At 46.0% G+C, this 21,993-nt stretch overlaps 1 protein-coding gene across 1 annotated transcript; it reads right to left on the reverse strand.

Moving 5' to 3' along the window:
* Window positions 1-16,180, reverse strand: SLC11A1 (solute carrier family 11 member 1). Its single transcript, XM_069075152.1, has 15 exons — window positions 16,015-16,180; window positions 13,740-13,873; window positions 10,655-10,777; window positions 10,125-10,244; window positions 8,960-9,066; window positions 5,951-6,021; window positions 5,453-5,520; window positions 4,919-5,074; window positions 4,476-4,634; window positions 3,935-4,021; window positions 3,517-3,636; window positions 2,891-3,040; window positions 2,656-2,729; window positions 1,745-1,898; window positions 1-1,300 (listed from the first exon to the last, which is right to left on the reverse strand). The coding sequence occupies exons 1-15, from the start codon at window positions 16,031-16,033 to the stop codon at window positions 1,190-1,192; spliced, it is 1,653 nt and encodes a 550-aa protein (XP_068931253.1). The 5' UTR covers window positions 16,034-16,180; the 3' UTR covers window positions 1-1,189.
* Window positions 16,181-21,993: the final 5,813 nt, after the last annotated feature.

Raw genomic sequence — 21,993 nt, forward strand, 5'->3', positions numbered from 1 at the left:
TAAAGTGTGGCATCAGTTTATTGGGGAACGGGAGAGATGAGGTGGGGGTTGGTCGATCCACCTGAGCTATCTGCGTGGGTTCCCTGCCCACCCTTCCCTTCCCTTTCCTTCCCCTCCTCTCCCTACACCACGCCCCATCTCTCCTACGCTCCGGGCCCCACCGAAGCCGTCGCCCTTTTAAGAAAGGAAATTCTTCTCAAAAACAAGCGACCCAGCCCCGAAGCGGGTCCGAACAGCCGGACTTGGGAGTTCTTGGAAGATGAGCGGCCAGAGCGCCCCTATTTCTCATGCACCCCAATCTCCAGAGAGCCCTGGGGCCTGGAATGCAGCGCTCGCAGCCCATGTTCCTTCTTCCCACCCCAGGCGCGTTCTTCCGACTTCTCTAGCGAGTGGAGGCGGGAGGCAGAAAGGGAGGAGGGAGCTGGGGGAGCCTTGAAACCGCTCGGGGACCGTCGGTAAAGAGCCACTCCGGCGCTGGGCGTAGGGGAGGGAGGGGGAGCCCCAGCCAATCCCTGGGGCTTCCCCCGGCCTCCGAAGTTCTGTAAAACGAGAGGTGAGGGCACCCACTCTCCCCAGCCGCAGCTGAGAGCGCTCGGAGACCCTGCTGACCTCGCGGTGTCCCCTTGGGGTGCCCCAAGTTGGGGACTTCCTCCCCCTTGAGGGAGCAGACGTGAGGGACTGTGGGTCGCCTCTAATAAGGGAGGCTTGGGAGTTGCGGACGCCTAGCCTTTCCTGGGGAGATGACAAATGAGCCGAGCCCGGAAGGCAAGGGTTCCCAACTGGGGCGTGAACCGTAACTCTGTGTTCCTTCCTGGAAAATGGGTACAGAGCTGGTGGGGGAGAGGGAGCGACCCTGGAGCCCAGCCCTCTACTAAGATCTGGGCAAGTAAAGGACCCCGGTAATCCGACAGTTCGGGGGATTCCTGGTTTAGTTTTCGCTCCAATCTAACTCTCCCGTTAGCAATACTTTATTCTCGCTCCCCCCGTCCTCTCATTCACTCAGTGTCCTGAAGTTCTAGCGCTACGGGGTACCTGGATAAGGGACCCGTTCCCCTTCCACTGTTTCGACTTGACCCTCTGGTTAACCCTGACATTATGTGAGGGGCCTCAAGCCGCGTTTTGCAGCGGTTAGGCAGGTGGGACTCCCCTGTCCTCCCCCCGCCCTCCCCTGGTCCCAGGGGATGGGGTCTCAGCTGGCGGGACTCCCTTCCTCCTTCTCTTCTGGGAGTCCATAGAGGAACTGCTGGTGAGAGCGGTGCATCAGGAGAGTAGCCCCGTGGGCGATACAGCAGGTCCACATCTAGGTTTGGGAAGAGGAACTAGGGAAATCAGAACTGGGAGGCAGACGTCCCTTCCCGATCCGTGGTCCCCTTTTCTCTCCAGTCCTTTCCCAGTCCTTCCCCTCAGTCCCATCAAGTCCCTTTCTCTGAGATTATTTCCAGTTTATCTTGTTTGTACAGAGCAGTTTGGCCGTTGTCCCCCTCCCCCCGCCCTCCACCCTTCTAGAGACCGGGGATTGTTGGTCTAAATTTGTGCTCCCAAGTGTTTAGCACAGCCCTCGGCACATAGTAGGTGTTTTGATAAATGCTTGTCAGGGGGCACCCGCATCTGCTTTCCTGGCCTTTCCTATCCATGAAGGCTGCACTCTAAATCCCTGCCCCTGGAGCCTCCGTGCTGCTGAGGCCTAGATCTCCCTGCCTTCTCCCCCTCCCCCAACCTCCCAGTTCACCCCTTCCCACTTCACCAGGTATAAGAAGAGGGCGAGGTAGGCAGCGGCGAGCACAGCCACCAGCCCGTAGTATCCGGGCTGCGAAAGCCCCTCCAGGTAACTGATTACAAAGTAGGCGTTGATGGTGCTGACCAGACCCATGATGAGGAAAGTGATGATTTTGCATATCCTGGAGAGGAGATAAGGAAGATGTGAGCTTTTCTATGAAATAGAAAAGGACCTCTCTTCAGGGTCCTGAATAACGCTAGGTCTGGCTCCTCACCTCTCCTCCCCAGCCCATTACAGGCTTGGGATGGCCAGAACAGACCCTTTCGACCCTCCCTCTCCCTCTTCCTCCCCTGCCCCCCCAAGGGCCATTTTCTAGTTAGAAAATGACCTCTGGGGGCGGCCAGGTAGCACAGCAAGTAAGAGCACCGGCTCCAGTGTTGAGAAGACCTGGAGATCGAATTCCGGGCTCAGACACTTAGCACCCACCCAGAAACACCTGGCCGTGTAACCTTGAGCAAGTTACTTAACCCCGATTGCTTAAAAAAAAAAAGAAAATGACCTCTGGCTAGGCTTTCCCTTTTGTCCCATGGTACTTGTGCCAGGGAGGCATGTATGTCTCTAAGCAGTGGGACAGAGTGCTGGACCTAGATTCAGGGAGACCTGTCCCCGCCGATTAGGAGCTTTGTGATCCTGGGTACCCTCTTAGCTGGTTTCCTCATGTGTAAAATGGGGTGATACTAGCACCTACCTCCCCAAGCTGTTGTAAGGATCTAGTGAGATGATATGTAAAGTGCTTTGTAAGTCTTAGGGTGCTAGTTATTACTACTACTACTAGTGTTAGTATTACTACTTCTATTATTACTGCCACCACCACCACCACCACCACCACCACCACCGATGCTGCTGCTACTCCATATAAGAGCTCTGAGAGCACTTACAAGCCATTGGTGAACTCCTGCATGACGGCAGGCATACTGGTGAAGGTGAGGATGGGAAACACAGCAAAGGGGAGCTGAGGGAGAGATGGGAGGGCATGAGGTGGGAGGGGACTGAGGATTCTGAGAGGGAGCCTGTTTATTTAAAGAGGGTGTTGGGGGAGGGTAGAGGGAGGCAGAAGGACGTTACCCCCACCCTAGGCAAGGACCCCCTTCATGAGTAGGCAAGCTCTCTTACCAGCAGGCTCTGTAGCACATTTAGCAAGTCATTCAAACCAGACAAGTCTTGTACATCCCTGAAGATGGCCACCAGGATGGTGGGGAGAATGGCACAGGAGCGTGTGAAGAGAACTCTGGCAAACCGGGACCAGCGGAGCTTCAAGAAGCCCTGGGAGTCAGGGGAGGGAAAACAGATGTCTGGGACCTCAGGGGCCATCCAGACCCAGGACATTGGCTTCCATTCCTGACTGTTCTCGGGTCCGTCACTTTCCCTTTGCCTGGAGTGAGGGAGGTGATAATCTTCCTTTGGCTCCTTATGTTTCTCACCAGTAAAATGAAAGCTTTGGACTGGGTTTCTGTGAGATGGGAGCTTCAGCCATACAGGTAAACAAGTAGGTGAGAGAAATTCCAAAAGTGACCAGCTTGGCCTCCAGATGGGAGAGCGGCCCAGAGTGTTACCCACTCTTCTTCTTGACAAATGGTGAGGAAGGGAGACAGGTATCAACTCCCCCCCCCCCCCGAGAAGTCCCTCCAGGCTCCTAGAAGTTAAGATCCTAACCCTCCCATCCTCCCACAAAACTTCTCTACTCCCTGTCCATGCCCACCCCCAATGGGCCCCCATTTCCTCTTTGGAAGCTTGCACACCTCCATCACAAACTGCCCAGCATAGGTGCCTGTCATGGTGGAACTCTGACCGGCCGCCAGGATGCCCACAGCCCATATGTAGAGGACAGCAGGACCGAAGAAGCAGCCGAGAATCACGCCCTGAAGAAGAAGAAGCTGTTTGGGAAATGGGCCTGTCCAGCTTAATGGTGCCCTCCTCAGGGCTATTCCAGTGAGCTAGGAGGTAGCTGGGTAACCAGGGGCCCCACCCTCAAGCAGAATATCACTGACATTTAAGGGCTGGTCCAGGCAGGCCTCAAATAGGTCTCCTTTTTCCTCCTCAGAATCTAATGTCTGTCCCATTCAAGCCAGGAGGTTCCTCCTGCCTGGCCTTGAGAGAACTTGGGCTGAGGGAATGGGAAGAGGGGTCCTGGGTTCTGGGCCCCTCCCACCAGCTCACCCCCTGGTAAATGTCCGCAGTCACAGGCTGGTCATCCTTGAGAAATGAGGTGTAAAAAGAGAGACTCCCATTGACACAGACGTCATGCTGTGGGTATGGAGACAAGGGCAGAGAAAGCATCAGCCCAGAACATTACAGTTGGATCTTCAGGGATCACCTGGTCTAACTCCCTTGTTGTAGAGGGGAGGGTGCTGAAGACCAGTGAGGAGAAGGGGATTGTCCAAGGTCACCTAACTCCTTAGTGTCAGAGTCTGGACAAGAACCAAGATTCTTTGCTCCTTAGTCCAAGCACTCTTTCCTGTGACAAGGACTGCCATTAAAAATCTGTCGGAAGGTGGTTAATACTATTTGTTGAATGAGACTTGATGGAGAGACAGATGCCAGACCCCAACCAAAGTGGGGAGGAGGAGGGAGGGTTACTAACTCAGAGTCAGAATCTTGAGAACGGGGATGGGGCTCAAGGGCAAAGGATCCCATGGAAACCCAGTGAGTCCCCAAGGCCAGAGAGTGGGTGTGGGATGAGGCTCCCTGGCTTCCTCACCACAGTCTGGTTGGTATGTTGGTAGAAGGCCTGGCCAAAGACCGCCATGACAAACAGGTTGATGAGGAAGGAGACAAACAGAGCGATGGAAGCCTCTATCAGGAAATACATGTTGGCTTCTCGGATTTCCTGTCTTTGGGAATGCTGGATTCCTCGGGACTGGGGGGGATAGAACAGGGAGGGCTTTCAGGGAGGGAGGGAGGACTCCTCTCAGCCCAGAATCCCTGACTCGGATGCTCCTAGTTCCTTAGGCCTGTCTTCATTTAGAATTCCCATGGCATCAGTCTATCTTTCCATACTGAAGGGTTTAGGAGTCAGAAGTGTGGGGACAGGACAAGACCGGGGATAGGGTCAGAGGACTGGGGCTCAGAGAAAGGCTCCCAGCTTCTCCCGAGGTCACACCCTCCCCTCCCACTCCTTTCCTTTCTTCCCTCCTCTCTCACCTTGACCAGAGCGGAGTGTAGGTAGATATTGTGGGGCATGATGATAGCTCCCACAATACCTACGGCCTGCAGGAGCTCAGGCTGGCCACAGCCTGAGCAGGAGGGCAGAAAGAGTCCCTTGAGCAATGCCCCTTGGTCTGGCTTCACCACCACGTACTGAAGGGAGGGCAAGGAAAAAAGGCCATGCCATAGTGAGTCTCCCCTCACCCTCCTCAGCTCCAGAGTGGTGCCCACTCCTCCCCACCCAGAGTAGCTCACAGGGTCAGATTTAGATCTGGAAGGGACCTCATCTGGCCTTCCCTTTTTGGAGGAGGAAATGAGACTCTGAGGGAAAGTGATTTGCATCTGAGTCATATCATTTTTAAGTTCCAGACCCAGGATTTGAACTCAGGCCCTTTAGTTCCAGTTCCAGTACTCTTTTTACTCTCTTATGCTCTTCCAAGGATTTAGGATGAGGAAGAGTGGGGAGGTGGGAAATCATAGACCTGGTGTTCAGGGGTGATGAGGGAGGCTGGCATGCTGCCATTGTCTCACCTCATAGCCAAAGGTCAGAGCCATGATGGTGATGAGGAACCCGAAGAAGGCCTCCAACTTCCGAAGTCCTTGGGGGCAGAAGGTGGGGAGAAGGAAACACTGAAGACATCACCCCACTCTGGGACATCTCCTTTCCCTGCCCAGACAGAGAGAGGTCCCTCCCACTCAGAGGACTCTGGGAAACTGGACTCCACAGCCTTCCTGGTCCTGTGTCTCCCACCCTTCCTGTGGGGAACTTTCAGATAGGGTTTTCTCATAGAGTGTTGGCTTTGTAGTTTAAAACAGACTCATAGCATCACAGAATGTTAGTGGGGACATCTCACACAGAGGGCACCTAGAACATTAAAAAAAACCCCTCAGAAGTGGTAAATAAATTTAATATCTATTATCTGGGAAACTGTGTCACTTCCCCCCTTCCCTGCAGCTACTTGGACGGGGAAGATCTTGGTCTCCTCTGAGAGTTTCAGCTGGCCTCTGGTGTCCCCTCCAGTAACTCACCATAATTATCCAGGAAAAGGAAGAACAGAGAGTCAATGATGGTGATGAGCACGCCGCCCCAGAGGGGAATCCTGCAACCAGATGGGTGTGATTTGTAGGACTGAGTCCTGACCCAGAAAGGGCACCGGGTCTTTCTTAGAAGTGGAGAATGTGGGCCCCTGGGCTCCCCAGTGGCCCATGGGGCAGGAGACAGGGGTCTTAGTGTGGGAAAGAAAAATGCCCCAAAGAAATATAGTCGGGAGAGAGAGGAACACAGCCTGGGGTCCCCCTACACCTCCATCTAGCTGTGAAGCCTGGATCACTCAATCACTCAACAATTGTCTATTAAGCACCTTCTGTGTTACGCACTGGAAATAGGAAAAGAAAAATGAAATTCTCTGCCTGAAAGGAGCATCCATGTTTGTAGGCAGCAGGAAAGGAATCAGGACATAGGGAAAGGTTGAAGATTAAAGAAGGGGGCGGGGAATGAATGCTGGAGAGGATGGAAGAAGGTGAGATCCAAGGCACATTTGCCATGGCAAGGAGAGGGACAACATTTTTTTTGTCAGATACTGGAGCCAAGAAGAAGGGATTGGAGAGTGATGTCAGACTGAGCTTTAAAGAAAGAGGAACTCACAGACAATAGCCTGTATTTTTCCTCTTTTTTTTTTTTTGGAGGGGGGGAAGGCAGGGCAATTGGGGTTAAGTGACTTGTCCAAGGTCACATGGGTAGTGTTACATGTCTGAGGTCGGATTTGAACTCAGGTCCTCCTGACTCCAGGGTCAGTGCTCTATTTACTGCATTATGTAGCCAAAGTATGAGGTGAAGTTCTCAGTTGAAGGAGCTGGAATCGAGGGAGGTGGGAGGAGAAAGGCAGGTCCTCAGAGAGGAGAGAAGTTTAGGAACAATCTATGAGCAGTGGATTAGAGACTCGATTAAGGAGGAGTAGATGAACCAACCTGCTGCCTCCTCTGGCCATTGTTCTCCCACTGGGACCTCACACTCTGCCCCAGGGACGCTGGGCTTTGATAGGTGAGCTTTGCCTTATCTTGCCCCACACCAGGCTTCCACACCACGATCATCCCCACCTGCCCTTTCCACGGCCGCTCAGTACTGTTTCTCTTGTAGAAGGTAACCTCCTTGAGGGCAGATATGTCTTGCCTGTACATTCTACGAAGTACTTAGCACAATGCTTTTCGTTCAGGAAGCGCTTAATTAGTGCTCTCTCTATTTATCTAAAGGCGTAGGAAGCCTTCTGTCCTTTAGATTGATGAAACCTGTTTTCCTCCCTCAGAATAGGAGCTCCTTGAAGGCAGGAACTGCGGTTTTTGTCATTCTTTCTACATCCAGATATAGTCCTGGGTTTTTAAGCTCTCACTTAAGAAAAGCTAGAGCATTTCTCGCTATTTTATCTGCGAGGAGGGCCCAGTTGAGATTAGATGACTTTAATGTGTAGGGCACCCAGTCAGTCTGGTTGGCTGACTTCCCTTAGATGGAACCATTCATTGCCACATCAACAGAGCAAAAGTGTGGGATGGGGGATAAGGCAAGGTCAGTTTGGAAAGGCATGAACCCACTGGGCAAGGGGTTTGAGAGAAGAAGACAGCGTAGAGCTGAGGTAGTTAGTGGGAAGACTGAGATGGGCAGAAAGTGAAGTCCAAGGAGGGATAACCTGTGAGAGTACAGAGAAAGGGTGTAGAAGGTACAGAGAAATTCAAGATCATGGACAGGGCAAGGAATAGGGTTAGGAGGAAGAGGCGAGAAGGAGGAGAAAGGCACAGGGAGAGAACGGGTGATAGGAGGTTATGATCAGATCGAGGAATATCAGGGTCTTTGTAAAATAAAACCCAAGGTAATAGGGAGATTCAGGACATGATCTCCGTGCTCACCGAGGTGGAATGCAGGAGGAGGTCGTGGGAGTTAAGACTGAGGACTTGGGTGGTTAGGGTGTCAACTCAACCTCCCTGTGCCTGTTTGCTCATTTGTCAAATAAAGATAATAACACCTACCTACTCTTATCTAGCTGTTAGAAAGATCAAATGAGATAAGAAAGCTTAGAGAAATAATTAAGGCTGTATGTGACAACTGTAATGGAATGAACCTTGAGTCAGTGGATCTGGGTTTGAATCCTCGGGCAAGTCATTTAACCAACCTGGGGCCTCAATTTCCTTTATCTGTTAAGATAATCCTTAAGGCCCACTCAGGTTCTCAGCCCTATCATTCTGCAGTTATAAACTTACAGCTATTACCAGCACTTTCATTTCTCTTTCTAGCTTATGTGCATATTGCCAATCCGCTGCTGGTATATTTTTTAAAAGTTGCCCTTTTCTCAATGCATGCTAGGGGTCTGCCCTGACTCCTGGCACCTAGCTGCTCATGCTTACAAGGTGGTTGGGCTTGGGAAGGAAGGAGTCATTGCCTTTCATTCGAGGCCCTGAAGAAGTTCTAGGCTATCGATATTCAGGTGATGGGTTGAGGGCAGGGCTGAACTAACATTTTTTGAAAAATAATAATTCAAATTTCTCTAGTCCACTAAAATTAAAGATAGATGATGGATGGAAGGATAGATAGGTGGATAGGTAGATGATGGGTGGGTGGATGGATATATAGGTAGATCGATGATGGGTGAATGGATAGATGGGGAGATAGATGGTAGATGAGTGGATAGATGTATATAGAGAGAGTGGATAGATAGATGGTAGATGGATGAATAGATGGGCAGGTAGGAATATAGAACAATTATTAAATACTTACTCTGTACCACTTGCCATGCTAAGCTGGGGATCAAATGCAATCAAGACAATATCTGCCCTCCAGGACCTTGCCTTCTACTGTGAGCATTCTGCTCAGGACAGTTTTTGTGGGCTGGGCAGTGCAATTACCTTATTACCACCATTTTATTGAGGACCAGTGACTTGTCCAGTGTTGCCCACTGAATGAGTATCAGAGGGCAGAGTGAGACCCAAGTCTTTTCTGATTCTGAGAGTCTGGTTCTTTCTGATATTAATCATCTGTGTTAGGGTCACTACCTCCTAGCAGAGAGCAGGCTGAAGGCGATGGCTGTGCCAATGACCTCTTGCATATCGGAACCAATGATTGCCATTTCCATGACCAGCCAGAGCAGGACCCGGGGCACCTGAGGGGAAAGACAACTTAGAGAGGACTTTCCCCAAAGGGTAGGTGCCCTCCATTACCCTCCTCCATCTTTGAGCTCTGGGCAGCTCTTTGTCCTTTTCTCCCCCCATTTCCGTGAGCATCTTGCAATAGAAGATATGAATAGGGGTTTGGAGAGGACATATTCAAGCAGACTCTTTCCTAGGTGCATTCCTTCAGGTGTGTCTGGTTTCAAGGGAATTCAGGACATATCTTTGGCCCAGGATTATAGGAGAGGCTATTAGGTATGAATGAAAGGGGACTGGAGGCTCATTCTCATTCCCTGAAATTCCACTATTCGTGATTCATCATTTTGGGATACACTGTTCTCTCCTCCTCTCTGCTTTTAAAATGTAGCTACTCTTGGAAAGATATAATACAGTAAGTCTCTAACAGCCTAGTGTGAATTAGCTTTTTTGCTAATTTCTTCTCAGAAGAAATGAAGTGGTACAATACCAGGACATATAGGGGGCATGGAGGAAGAGAGGTGCTGGGGGTGGGGGCAGAAGAATCAGTGTGTGTGCAGAATCATGAAAAGGGGGCCATAGATAGTCTGGGAAATACCCTAGAAGGAGCCCTAAACACAGCTTTGTCATAGAACAGTATCTTCCTGGCCAAGACAGCTATGACCCTGCTTCCTTATTCTACCTACAGCTTATACTTTTCCCCACTCTCCCATCCCTCTACCAGACATGGTCTGTCCTCTTCTATTCTGGGATACTCTCTTTCCATCCTTGGTATTCAACTTCCTCATTTAATAAGTAACATTTATATAGTATTTAATCCTGTAAGACAAGGACTACTATTATCCCCATTTTGCAGATAAGGAAACTTTTGTCTAGCAGAGCTTAAGTGATTTTACCAGGGTTAAGTAGCTAGCATTTGACTGAGGCAGGATTCAAACTCAGGTCTTCCTGATTCCAACACACTCCAACATGGCAGCACCTAGCTGCCCATAAAAATCTGTCAAATGAAAATGTCCTAGTGGAATACTAACATTGCAGGCTCCTACGATTCTCTGCCTCCCCATTCTCTACTCACCTTGGGGTAATAGAGATGGCAGATCTCTGCCAAGTCCTTGCCGGTCACCACCCCAAGACGGGCAGCCAGGCGTTGGCACAGTAAGCCCAGTACAGTGGCCCAGAACAGTACCCACAGCAGCTGAGGAGAACACAGCAAGAGAGGAGTATCAGCTAACAGGGAAGCCGCTCCCTTCCCCCCCTCCCCAGCCATGGCACACCACCCCACCCTGACAAGTTGGCTGGTCCCCTGGGCTGAGAACTTGTTCCCCTTCCTGCTGTCCTTGCGGTTCAGGGAGGAAGGAAGAGACCTCCTCTCTAACTCAAACCCCAGACCTAGACTGACCATGGGACCACAGCTTTGGGTACCTAGGGCCTCATGGCCACTGGATTGCTGGGGGAAAATGGGAAAATGGCCCAGAGGACTCTTCTTAAGGGGAAGGTCTGGGGTAGGGATGGAAGGGGGAGTGTCGACTATGGGGGACCAGTGAGATTGGGGGGAGTCTCAACCCACTCAGACTGACCCCCATTTCTTCTCTTCTTCTCACTCACTTTGAATCCAGCCGCTGCTCCAGCTTGTAGGTCAGATTCAATATTTCCAGGATCCAGAAAAGCTATGCTCATGAGGAATCCTGGTCCTGTGAAGGCCCACAGCTTCCGAAAGCTGAATCTTCCCTAAGGGAGAAGAAAGGAATGAGAGCATAGATCCTTCTCCCCTCCACCCTCTGTGTGCTCACCCATCTGCTTCTCTACCCTTACTCTCCTAATTAAGGTAGGTCCCAAAGGCTTCCAGTCTCCAGAAGCCAGTCCTAGAATTCTCCTGCATTTAGCTGGACTCGTCAGGCCATTCATCACCCCACTTCCAGGAAGAACTTGTCTATTAAAGATATCATCAAAGCCATTACCTTATTCCATCCTTATCATTTTACAGACAAGGAGGTTAATGTCAAGAGAGGTGAAATCAATCACCTAATGTCCCACCGAGACTGGATCCAGACACAGGCCCCCAGTTCCATTAAAGCGTATTCACTAGAATCCAAGATTCTTTTTTTTTTTTTTTTTGCCTTTTGGAGGGCAATTGGGGTTAAGTAACTTGCCCAAGGATACATGGCTAGTTTTTTTGTGTGGGTGTGAAGTGTCTGAGGCCTCAACGGAACTGGGGTCCTCCTGACTCTGGGGGCTGACGTTTTACTCACTGTGCCACCTAGCCGCCCTTAGAATCCAAGATGCTTGAGGGCAGGGGACTGGACAGTTTTTGCCTTTGTATTCCCAGTACTTAATATAGTACCTGCCCACATAACAGGTAGTTAATAAATACTTATTGACCGACTGACTAAATCCCCTACACCAAGAGGTCTTATAATAGGGAGTGTCCTTGCCTCCTTCTGGTCCTCCTGCTAGACTGTTGTCCTGTGACTGTCCCCCAGAGCCTGATGAGGTGCTCAGCACAAAGTGGGTGTTTCATGAGTTTGTGAATTGAAATGGAATCGCTCATTCTTGTATCTCACACATGCCCCAGATAGCAAGTCCTTCCTGATGTCTGTCCGGCTGCATCCTGGAGAGAGCTTTAGGGTGACTGTGCATAAGTTTGGCAGGGGGAGGAGATGAGGGCAAAAGGAGTTGTCAGATTAAAGTAGATCAGTTTTAGGATTTGCTGTCACCAGTGGGATATCTTCATCTCATCACATGGACCCCCTCCTGCCCATCGAATCTGAATCAACAAAACTCCCTGACAAAGCACATCTGTCCTGATGAAGCACATTTTCTTGGATGCCTAGGGCTACTTGTATCTTACACAAGAGGAAATGGGCATCTCCAGGGTTTCCCCTTTTTTCCTTCCCGTCTTGTCCTGTTAAACTAATAATAATACCGGTTCACATTTGTCTATGTCTTTACAATTTATGTTTCACTTCCCTTATGAGTGAAGTATTTTCATGCAATGAAAAGATCATGGTTCTGTCTTTGACACCAGTGGTGTGATCATGGTTACTGTCCCTGCCTGTGGGTTGGTGCTTTAATTTCTTTGGGCCTCAATCTGCTCAGCTGTAAAATGGGACTAATACTGAATGCTCTCAGAGTGTTGTTGTGAGGATCAAATGGAATGATCTGTGTCAGGTGCTTTGTAAATCTTAGCTTTAGAAATGTCGGTTATTATTGTCATCTGTATTTTACCCTGGGAGGCAGGAAATGAGGGAAGGGAACAAATATCTATTAATCACCTACTTAGCACACTCACTGTGCTAAGCCCTTAACAAATATTATCCTCATAACAACCCTGAAGGTAGGTGATGTTTCGATCTTCATTTTACAGTTAAGGAAACTGAGACAGACGAAGTTTAATTGACTTGTCCCAGGGTCATATAGCTAATAAGTGTCTGAGGGTAGATTTGAACTCAGGTCTTCCTGACTGCAGACACTGTGCTCTCTCTATCTTGCTACTTAGCTGCCTCTAGGAAAGGCAAGTAAATGTAGTTGATCTTGGAGCGGCCAGGTGGCTCAGCGAGTAAGAGCACCAGCCCCAGCGTCGGGATGACCTGGGGATCAAATCCGGGCTCAGATACTCAGCACCACACCCAGAAATAACCGGCAGTGTAACCTTGAGCAAGTTACTTAATCCTGATTGCTTTAAAAAAAAAAAAAAGTAGTTGATCTCCATTTTAGAATTGAGGAAACTGAGGCTTGGAGCAACCACCATGCCATACCTATTGCTTGGTCCTACTCCAGCTCCCCATACCCCTCCTTTTACTTAGTCTACTTCCCTTACACTCCCAGGATTAATTTCACCATGCAGTTCATCTTCTCAGCTTCTAATAGTTAGTAGGGAAAACTGAGGCATGAAATTATTTCCCCCTTCAACCTCTCCTTTCATCTCCAAAATCTAGTTTCCATTTATGCTACCCAGGGCTCTGTCTACCTGAGGAGGCTGCTATGGAAGATTCCAGACAAATGGAAGATAGTGAGAGTAGTCCCTCTTTTGGTGACCTTGGGTCACACAACCACTCTGAGGTTTTGTGTGGGAAGAACTATGGCTTTGGAGTCTGAAAACATGGGCTTGGATTCCAGCCTTATTACTCCTTTTGTGACCATTGTACAGTTGTTTACACTCTCTGGTGTTCATTTCTCACATTGGCAGGATGAAAGAAATGGCATAGGTCAGAGGTTCTTAACCTGGAGTCCATGAACTTGTATTTTTAAATAATTTATTTTGACAAAGATATTTTGATATACTTGGTTTCCTTTGCAATTCTATGCATTTTATTTCATGCATTTAAAGATCATATTCTGAGAAGAGATAATGGGCTTTAACAGATCCTCAGGAGGATCTAAGACATCAAAAACTATTAAGAACCCCTGATCTAAATGATTCTTATGGTCCATTCCCATTCTATGATTCCAGAACTGGAAGGAGAAAAGCTCTCCTCAATTCATTGGGAACTTTGATGCTAGGGTATCATAATAGGCAGTCGGTCAATAAACATTTATTAAATACCTACTGTGTGCCAGCTCAGAAGATGTGCCATGATCAGAAGATTGTAAAAAATGACTTGATTCTAAATGACTTCATTTAATTATATGATACATGGTGAGTTCTACCCCCTACCTCCACCACCATGCCCAATAGTTCCCAGAAACCTACTGGTTTTGTGTCAGGAATTGGGATCTTCTCATTTAAGTAGGTTGATTTCGGAATTTCTTGGTGCAGCCCTGGTGTGTATGGGAGGCTGATAGAACCATAGCTCCTCTGACTTGAATGCCTAGGGTCCTTGTTGTCTGGGAGGGATCAGGAAATAGTTACCATGATTGAGGAAAGTATTTTAAAGTCATTCCCTCCATCTTCTTTTCTAAGCATCACCCCTTCCTCACCACACACCTATCTGCCCAGTTGCCAAAGTGACACCCCCACCCCAAACATAGCCTCACTTCTTCTGATCCTCTCTATCTAAAAGAGGGGAGAAACCGAAGCATAGACCTTCCTAGCTAGTTATGTGGCCATACTTAGCATAGGTCAGGCCACAGATAAGGGAACATTATGTACCCATGGTGAACGCATGAAAGAGCAGGAATTTTCCAATGCACTGGACTCTAAAACTCAAAGTCTGTCCTTTTAGTCTTTGTGCCTGTCATCCCATAGACCACATACCCTATTCAGCACCACAGAGGAGTCCCCTCAACAGGGACATGGCATTAGGAAGGGTATATAGCCATCAGCGGAGAGATGAGACCCTGCAAAAACTTGAGGCCAGAGACTAATGTGCCCCTGCCCCATCCTGAGAGTTAAGAATAAAACAGAATTTTTGCCCTGTTCCCTCGAGGGTTTATTAGTTTACATAGGAAAATAGGACAAAACAGAAAAGAAAGTGAATTCCTTTGAGTTCCAAAGAAATAGTGCCTAGTCCTGTTTTTAGAAATTGGTCCTTCATACCCAGCAAAGCTAAGTATGCTTTTGAATGGAAAAAAAAAATGTACATTTGATCAACTGTTAGATTTTCAAAACTCTGCTAAAAAAACAAACAAGCAAACCCCTGAACTTAATAAGATTTGACATACAAGAGTCAAGAGAAACATAAGGTATATACCAATGACCAATTACAAGGGACTAAATAAGGATAGAATGTTTACCTTTTATGTATGGAAAATGTAAAACCCATGTCTAGGATTGTTCCTAGTAATTACGTAGGTAGTTTATAAGAAAGATTGGGGTAGACCTGAGTATGATATGACTTCAAAAGGTAAAACCGTTCAAGAACAGCTATAACAGTGACTGTCTATACAAATGAGGAGGAATCAATACTGAAGAATTCGAGGTGTAAGGGGGGCTGTTAGTTTGGGAAACCTACTTTCATTGGGAACGGGTTTAAGAGGGGAATATATATATATATATATACATATACATCTAGAAGAGTATAAAAGCTTTCTAAATTGAGAAAGAAATAAAACTCTAAGGAGATAGGGAGGGGATAAAGAAGGCATCTTTAGAGGGGAGGGTGAGGGAATAGGTTAAAAGGGGGGATATAGAAGGGTCTTTAGATTTAGGGGAATGGGAGGACAAGGGAGGGATTGCTGAAGGGGGGGTAGGTTAAGTAATAAGAGGGAGAGGTAGCAGGCAGAAGTAAAGTAGAGGAGTTGGAGAGAGGCACAAAGAGATATACACAAACATAAAAAGATTAGGAGTAAAGTCTCTTAGGGAAAGTATACATTTATGTATGTATATATATGTATGTATGTTACACCCATATATCTATATACATGTATATCTATATGCACATATGTATATGTATATACATGTACATATATATCATTACCTATATATAAATATATCTATGCCCAATTGTAGCCTTGGGGTGGTGAGTAGGGATAAGGAAGGGGGAAAAAAGAACAAAGTAAAAAGTGTACAGCAGAGAACAAAAGAAAACCTACAAGGAAGCAAAGAAAAGATGGACAGTTTTCAACATAACATACAGTATTTAATATATATAGACTTTCTTGAAATAAGTTATTGCCATAATTCTGAATCCTTTCCTATGTTCTGCTGTGAACATAACATTTTTTTCTTTTTTAATTTCATAATATTTCTTTTTCTTTTCTTATTATATATGTATGTTTTAATATTTGTCAATAAAAAAAGGAAAAAAAGAAATTGGTGGTAGACCAGAAGACTTGAAGAGATGCTGGAGGATAGAAGGTTCTGGTATGCTGTAGTCTGTGGGATCATGAAAAATAAGACACAATTGAATAGTGATCTTGACAAAGGGTTCAGGTAAGATCCACCAGAAATCAAGAGGAATCCTTTAATGTTCCTCATCTTCCCCTAGCCCCATCCCTCCATCTCTTCAGGCAAGCCTGCCCCCATGGGCATGGGCCTAAGACAGAGGTTCTACAAGACCTAAGATCAGTGGTAGCAAGATACTCACCATTCACTAGGGAAGCCATTGGCACCTCTATGTCAGGTAGGTTCTGAGTCCCAGGCACATCCGACCAACTCCTTGGCTCTACAGGGTGATGTGTGCCTGTGTGCCCATATCTCCTCTTTGTACCCGCCCTGATCAAGTGTTGGTTGGTTCCCACGAATTCTTTTACATCATCACTCTGAACATACACACACACATTGTGAAACAACAAGAAGGCAGAAGTGACTTCTCCTGGAGCGGAAACCAGAGTGGTCACTCATGTTTGGTCTTTCAGCCCACTCTCCCCTCCACCACAACCTTTATCCCAGAGCTGTAACTAGCTATTTCTGGAAGAATATACCATTACACACTCCTTTATGATGGCAGGGGGCATTTGGGGTAGTAGGTGCATACTTTCTCTGTTGTTGGGTTTTATTTTTTCTGGGTCCTTAACTTGGCACCAGAAGCTAGCTTATTTCATCTTTGTTAAAATTCTGTTCCTTTCCTTTCCTTTTTTCTTTATTCCTTCCTTCTCTCTTCTTCCTCCTTCCTTCTTTCTTCCTTTCTTCTTTTCTTTTCCTTTCTCTTCCTTTATTTCGTCTATTTCTCTTTTCCTTTTAAAATTGAATATAATTTTGTTCAGTGAACAAAGATTTGTTTTCTCTCTCTTTCACTAGTTCCCCTTTGTGGGGGTGGGGGAAACATTTGTAACAAATATGCATAATCAAGCTAAACAAATTCTCACTTTGACCATGTCCAAAAAATGTGTTTCAGTCTGCACCGTGAGCTTATAATCCCTGTCAGGAGTTTCATCGCTGGTCCTGTGGAATCTTGGTTGGTCACTGCATTGATTAAAGTTCTTAAGTCTTTCAGTTATTTGTCTTTACGTTGCTATTATATAAATTGTTCTAGCTCTGCTCACTGAACTCTGAATCAGTTCATACAAGTATTCCCAGGTTTCTCTGAAACTGTCCCCTTTATCGTTTCTTATAGCACAATAATATTCTCTCTCTCCCTCCCTCTCTCTCCATCTGTAATGTAATACCAAGCAAAGGCAACTTCCCAGGTTCAAAATACCAGCATAGGTGCTCTCTATTTTATTTCAGTAACAAACCCAGAACAGAGAAGATCAAAACATGACATCATTCAAAATACAGCATTTACTAAGTGTGATTAAATCATCTCCAAGGCCTACCCCACCCCAGGACTTTCCAATCATTCAATCAATTACAAAGTCTCTGTTCCAAATACTTCTCCACCCCTAGGCTATACCTTAATTAAGTCCACCACAAAGCCCCTCTTCTCAAATGGAGATTAGTTTCCAAACATAAGTAAAATACATTCATTTGCTCAACCATAGAACACAAAAAGGTCAAAAGTTCCCCACCCCTGGATCACAATTGAATCTACCCCAGAGTTACATCAAGTTTAAACACAGCACTTAATACCCAAATGGAGCTCTTTTCTTCATCTTGACACGAGGCAAGTTCTCAGCAATCTTAGTTCCTGGGGAGACAAGGCTTAGCAAGGCCATAAGATACATTGCCAGTCCCTTCATGAATTCATCCTCTGTCTGTAGAACAGTCCTAGAAGCCCTGAACACATTAGCAAAGCCCTCTCCCAGGATTTCTGTAAACATACAACAAGAAAATCCTTCTTCAGGGCTTCTAAACCAACAGAAAGGCTCCCAGACCCCTGCAACAACAGCACTGTCCTTCACCAGTGGACAGTATTCATTCTGTCTGCCGGACAGTCTCCAGACCCCTGCAACAACAGTACTGTCCCTCACCAGTGGACAGTATTCACTCTCAGTACTGTCCCTCACCAGTGGACAGTATTCACTCTCTGTCTGCAGGACAGTCTCAGGCCTTCTTAACCAAATGCCAGGTTCCAGGACTTCTTCAACAGGACAGTCTTTCACCAGTGGACAAATCTGGCAAAATAACATCAAAACAGACAGACAAAGTACCAGCAAAACAGCCATGTCTCCTCAGTCCTTGGCAGCTCAGGGGGCAGGTCTCAAAAGTCCAGGGCAATTCAAAGCGGCCACCAGCAATCTCTTAGTCTCTCCCTCTTCACGAGGTGCTGCTTCCAAAAAGAACTTCCGCCTCTCTCTTGTCTCTCCAAATCTACGTCACCAGCTGCTCCCAGTCAGGACTTTCTTTTCACATCAAAAAGTCCATCCCACAGGTGGGATTAACAAGCTCTGGGTTTTAATACAATCAATTTGAAAACCAAGCCCAATACAGGGGAATCTCCACATTCCATTACTATCACACCATCTCTTTCTATCTCTCTCTTTTCTCTCTGTCTCCTTTCCTCCTCTTTCTCTGTCTCTCTCTCCCCCCCTCTCTCTATCTCTTTCTGTCTCTCTCCTTTTCTCCTCTCTCATTCTCTCTCTTTTTTCTCTCCTCTCTTCTTCTCTCTCTCTCTCTCTCTCTCTCTCTCTCTCTCTCTCTCTCTCTCTCTCTCTCTCTCTCTCTCTCTCTCTCTGTATTTGTCTCTCCTCCCTCTGTCTCTCCTCTCTGTTCCTGTCTCTCTCTCTGTCTCTCTCTTTCTCTGTGTCTCTCTCCTCTCTGTTTCTCTCTGTCTCTCTCTCACTCTCTGTCTCACTCTTCCTCCTCTTTTAAAAAGTATTACTTTTTATTTCCATATTAACCTCATTTCTATTTTCTCATTTTCCTCACCTGCCCACCAAGCCATCCCTTGTAACAAATAACTTTAAAATTTTTTTAAATTGTATTGATGCCCTCTTTAAAATGCCAGTCCTTTCTGGATATGAGTTCTCCCCTTTCTCTCCCCACCTGCACATCATCATGTCTATAATAAAAGCAATTAAGCAAAACTGGCCCCCAGCAGAGTCGGTCCTTCTGACACATTTGTGATTTCACTGCTTCCTCCCCCATCATCTCCACAAGGAGACAGAGAATATGGTTCAACATTTGTTCTCTAGGACCCAAAATGCTTTGCTCTCTTTTTAGCACTTTTCCCTCCATTTCCCAAGTTAGTTCTGGTTTAAGATAGATTTCCTGTATTTAGCAACTACTTAAGATCATGGGACTCACCCATTTTCCTCACATTTGGGAAAGAAGAAAACTTGAGGCCTTAAAAAGGAAGGAAGTAGTGAGTCTCTTAGTCATGAAGCAAATTTGTGACACAGTCAGGCTGAGAACCCAGGCTTCCTAACTCCCCACCCAATGAGACCTGGGTCCTCTTTCCCATTCTATCACCAACTTGTGTGACCATGGGTATGTCACAACCATTCTGCATCTGTCTTCTTACTTGTAAAAGGGACTAGAGTTAGGTGATTTCTTCCAGTGCTATATCCAATGAGTCTATAAACCAAGGCGAGGAAGAGGGTAAAGACATGGACCCAGGAGAGAGGGTTCAGAGAGTAGTCACTGGCTCATTTTCCATCTGCCTGTTTCTCCTCCACTTGTAGTTCTCTATTAGAAAAAGTGTGTGGAGTTGGGAGTAGGGATAGGAGAGAGGGGGACATCCCAAAATAGCAAAGAAGTGAGGCAGTATTTATAAGATTCTAAGAAGATACTTCCTAGTCAACTCCTCTCCAGCCTCCACCTCCAATGGGAGCTCAAGATTCCATCCCTGTGACCTTGGATTCAGATTGGTGAGATTTCCCATATATCTTGCCAACGATGGAGCTATCATCTTTAAATGCTGCCTTTCCTCCACCTTCCCATCTCTAGTGCTGAGAAAAGTAAAGGATCCATGCTACCATTACTGGAAAGGACATGTTAATCATTTACTTTACAACTCTGTTTGCTTTTCCAGTACAGAACACCTCACCCTGGCCATCACTACCCAACAAATGTCGTCTTCCCCTAAATTCTAGAACCAAGAAAAACAATTTATGCCATAACAACTTTGTAACAGTAAACAACATTCAAAGACAAAAACTCTAACTCAACAACCAACTATGAGTACAGAGGACCAGTGATGGATGAAGTATGCTACCCACCTCCAGAAAAAAAGGTGATGGATTCAAGGTAGAGAAAAAAAGGGATTTTTTTTTTTATATGGCCAATGGGAAATTTTTTTTGTTTGACCACATATATTTTCCTCCTAGTTTGGGGAGGAAGAGAAAATAGATTTTTGGTAATTGAAAAAATAAAATAAAATTTTAAAATGCTTCCTGAAGACAAAGACTGTCTTATTTGCTTATATTTGTACCCCCAGCTCTTAGTACAGTGCGTGGTATACAGGAAGTGCTCAATAAATGCTTTTTCATTAATTCATTAATTAAATTAATTAATGAATTTAAATTAATTAAAACTGCATAAAGACCTTAAAGGTCCCACCTAAAACATAGACATAGGAGGTAGCTTCTTCCCAGATATGATCTTTGATTTTTGGTTTAAGGCCTTTTCCCTCTCTACCCCTCCATTCCCACACTCCTCAATTTTCCCTCCTCCCCTTTAAAAAAGTATGCCTTTGGGTCTCTCTTTCCAGAAATTCATTCCCTAGATCTGTTCCTTTGGCTTTATCCTTAAATCTTTTAAAATGTAAATACGTCTGAGAGAAGTATTAACCCATTAAGGTAAAACATCACTGGTGCTAGTTGTTTGTTTTTTTTGCAGTACTTTAAAAAATATTGTATTTTCCCCAATTACATGTAAAAACATTTTTTAACATTCATTTTTTAGAATTTTGAGTTCTAAATTTTCTCCTCTCCCTCCCTTCCCTCCCTACTCCCTGAGGTGGTAAGCAATTTGATACAGGTTACACATGTGCAATCATGCAAAACATATTTCCATATTAGTCATGTTGTGAAAGAAGACACAGACCAAAAAAAAAACCCCACAAAAATTTAAAAAGTGAAAAGTAGTATGCTTCCACCTGCATTCAAACTACATCAGTTCTTCCCCTGGAGGTGAATAGCATTTTTCATCATGAGTCCTTTGGAATTGTCTTGGATCATTGTGTTGCTGAGAATAGCTAAGTCATTCACAACTGAGCATCATACAATTTTGCTGTTACTGTTTATAATGTTCTCCTGGTTCTGCTCACTTCACTTTGTATCAGATCATGTAAATCTTTCTAGGTTTTTCTGAGAGCATTCTACTCTTATACAATGATATGCCACAACTTGTTCAAGCATCCCCCAATTGATGGACATCCCCTCAATTTCCAATTCTTTGTCACAACAAAAAGAACTGCTATAAATATTTTTTTATAAATAGGTCCTTCCCCTCATCCTTTTGAAAATCTCTTTGAGATACAGACCTAGCAGTAGTATTACTGGATCAAAGGGTATGCATAGTTTGGTTGCCCTTTGGGCAAAGTTCCAAGTTGCTCTCCAGAATGGTTAGTTCAGTTCACAGCTTCACTAACAGTGCATTAGTGTCCCAGTTTTCCCATATCCCCTCTGTTATGGGAATGGGAATCTGAAGATCTTCCCTGCTGCTAGGCCCTTTGATAGGCTTGGGGGACTGAGAACCTTCCTTGATTTGAAAATATACACTGCACCCAATAGGCTGAATGTAGTCACATGGAGCCTGTGGCAGGAGGCTTGTTTTTCAGGAATGCCCACACCTTGTTGCTTTATGATTGGGAAGTGGGTCAAGAGGGTTGTGACATTCTCTGAGCCAAGAGAAGGCCATATATACCCTGATGTGAGATTTTACTTTGGGGCTCACTTTGAGAAGAGTTGTGTGATTTGACCAGAAGAGATTCTGGACAGCTGTTGATCCCCCCGGATTTGAAAACCCAGATGTTGGTGCTTTCCTTTCTGGTAACTGACTAGGTATGGATGTAATGGTCAGACAGCTGGAAGCCTGTCTGCTGATCTGTTTCTCTGTCTGCTTGTAACTTATGCTTGTTTGCATTCTCTGAAGTTCAGGGTGTTGACTTTTTCCCCTGAACTAGATAAATGATATATGTTTGATTAAAGTAAGATTGTTAACCCATTTTGAGTTGCTTTCCTTTAGAAAAGCAGATCTAAGAACCTGTGTTGGCAGCCATCATGGGGATGCTAGGGTGCTT

Source organism: Petaurus breviceps, unplaced genomic scaffold, assembly GCF_028583685.1.
Source record: "Petaurus breviceps papuanus isolate PSGF00001 unplaced genomic scaffold, PetGlider_PUasm1.0 90903, whole genome shotgun sequence".
NCBI classification, from domain to species: domain Eukaryota; kingdom Metazoa; phylum Chordata; class Mammalia; order Diprotodontia; family Petauridae; genus Petaurus; species Petaurus breviceps.

Bases quoted from the DNA above. Each gene is read 5' to 3' on its own strand.
- SLC11A1 (XM_069075152.1), bottom strand. The intron at 3,637-3,934 runs GTGAGCTGGTGG...CTTCTTCTTCAG, and splicing joins CTGCGGACATTTACCAGGGG to GGCGTGATTCTCGGCTGCTT. The intron at 1,301-1,744 runs GTGAAGTGGGAA...TCCCAAACCTAG, and splicing joins TCGCCCTCTTCTTATACCTG to ATGTGGACCTGCTGTATCGC.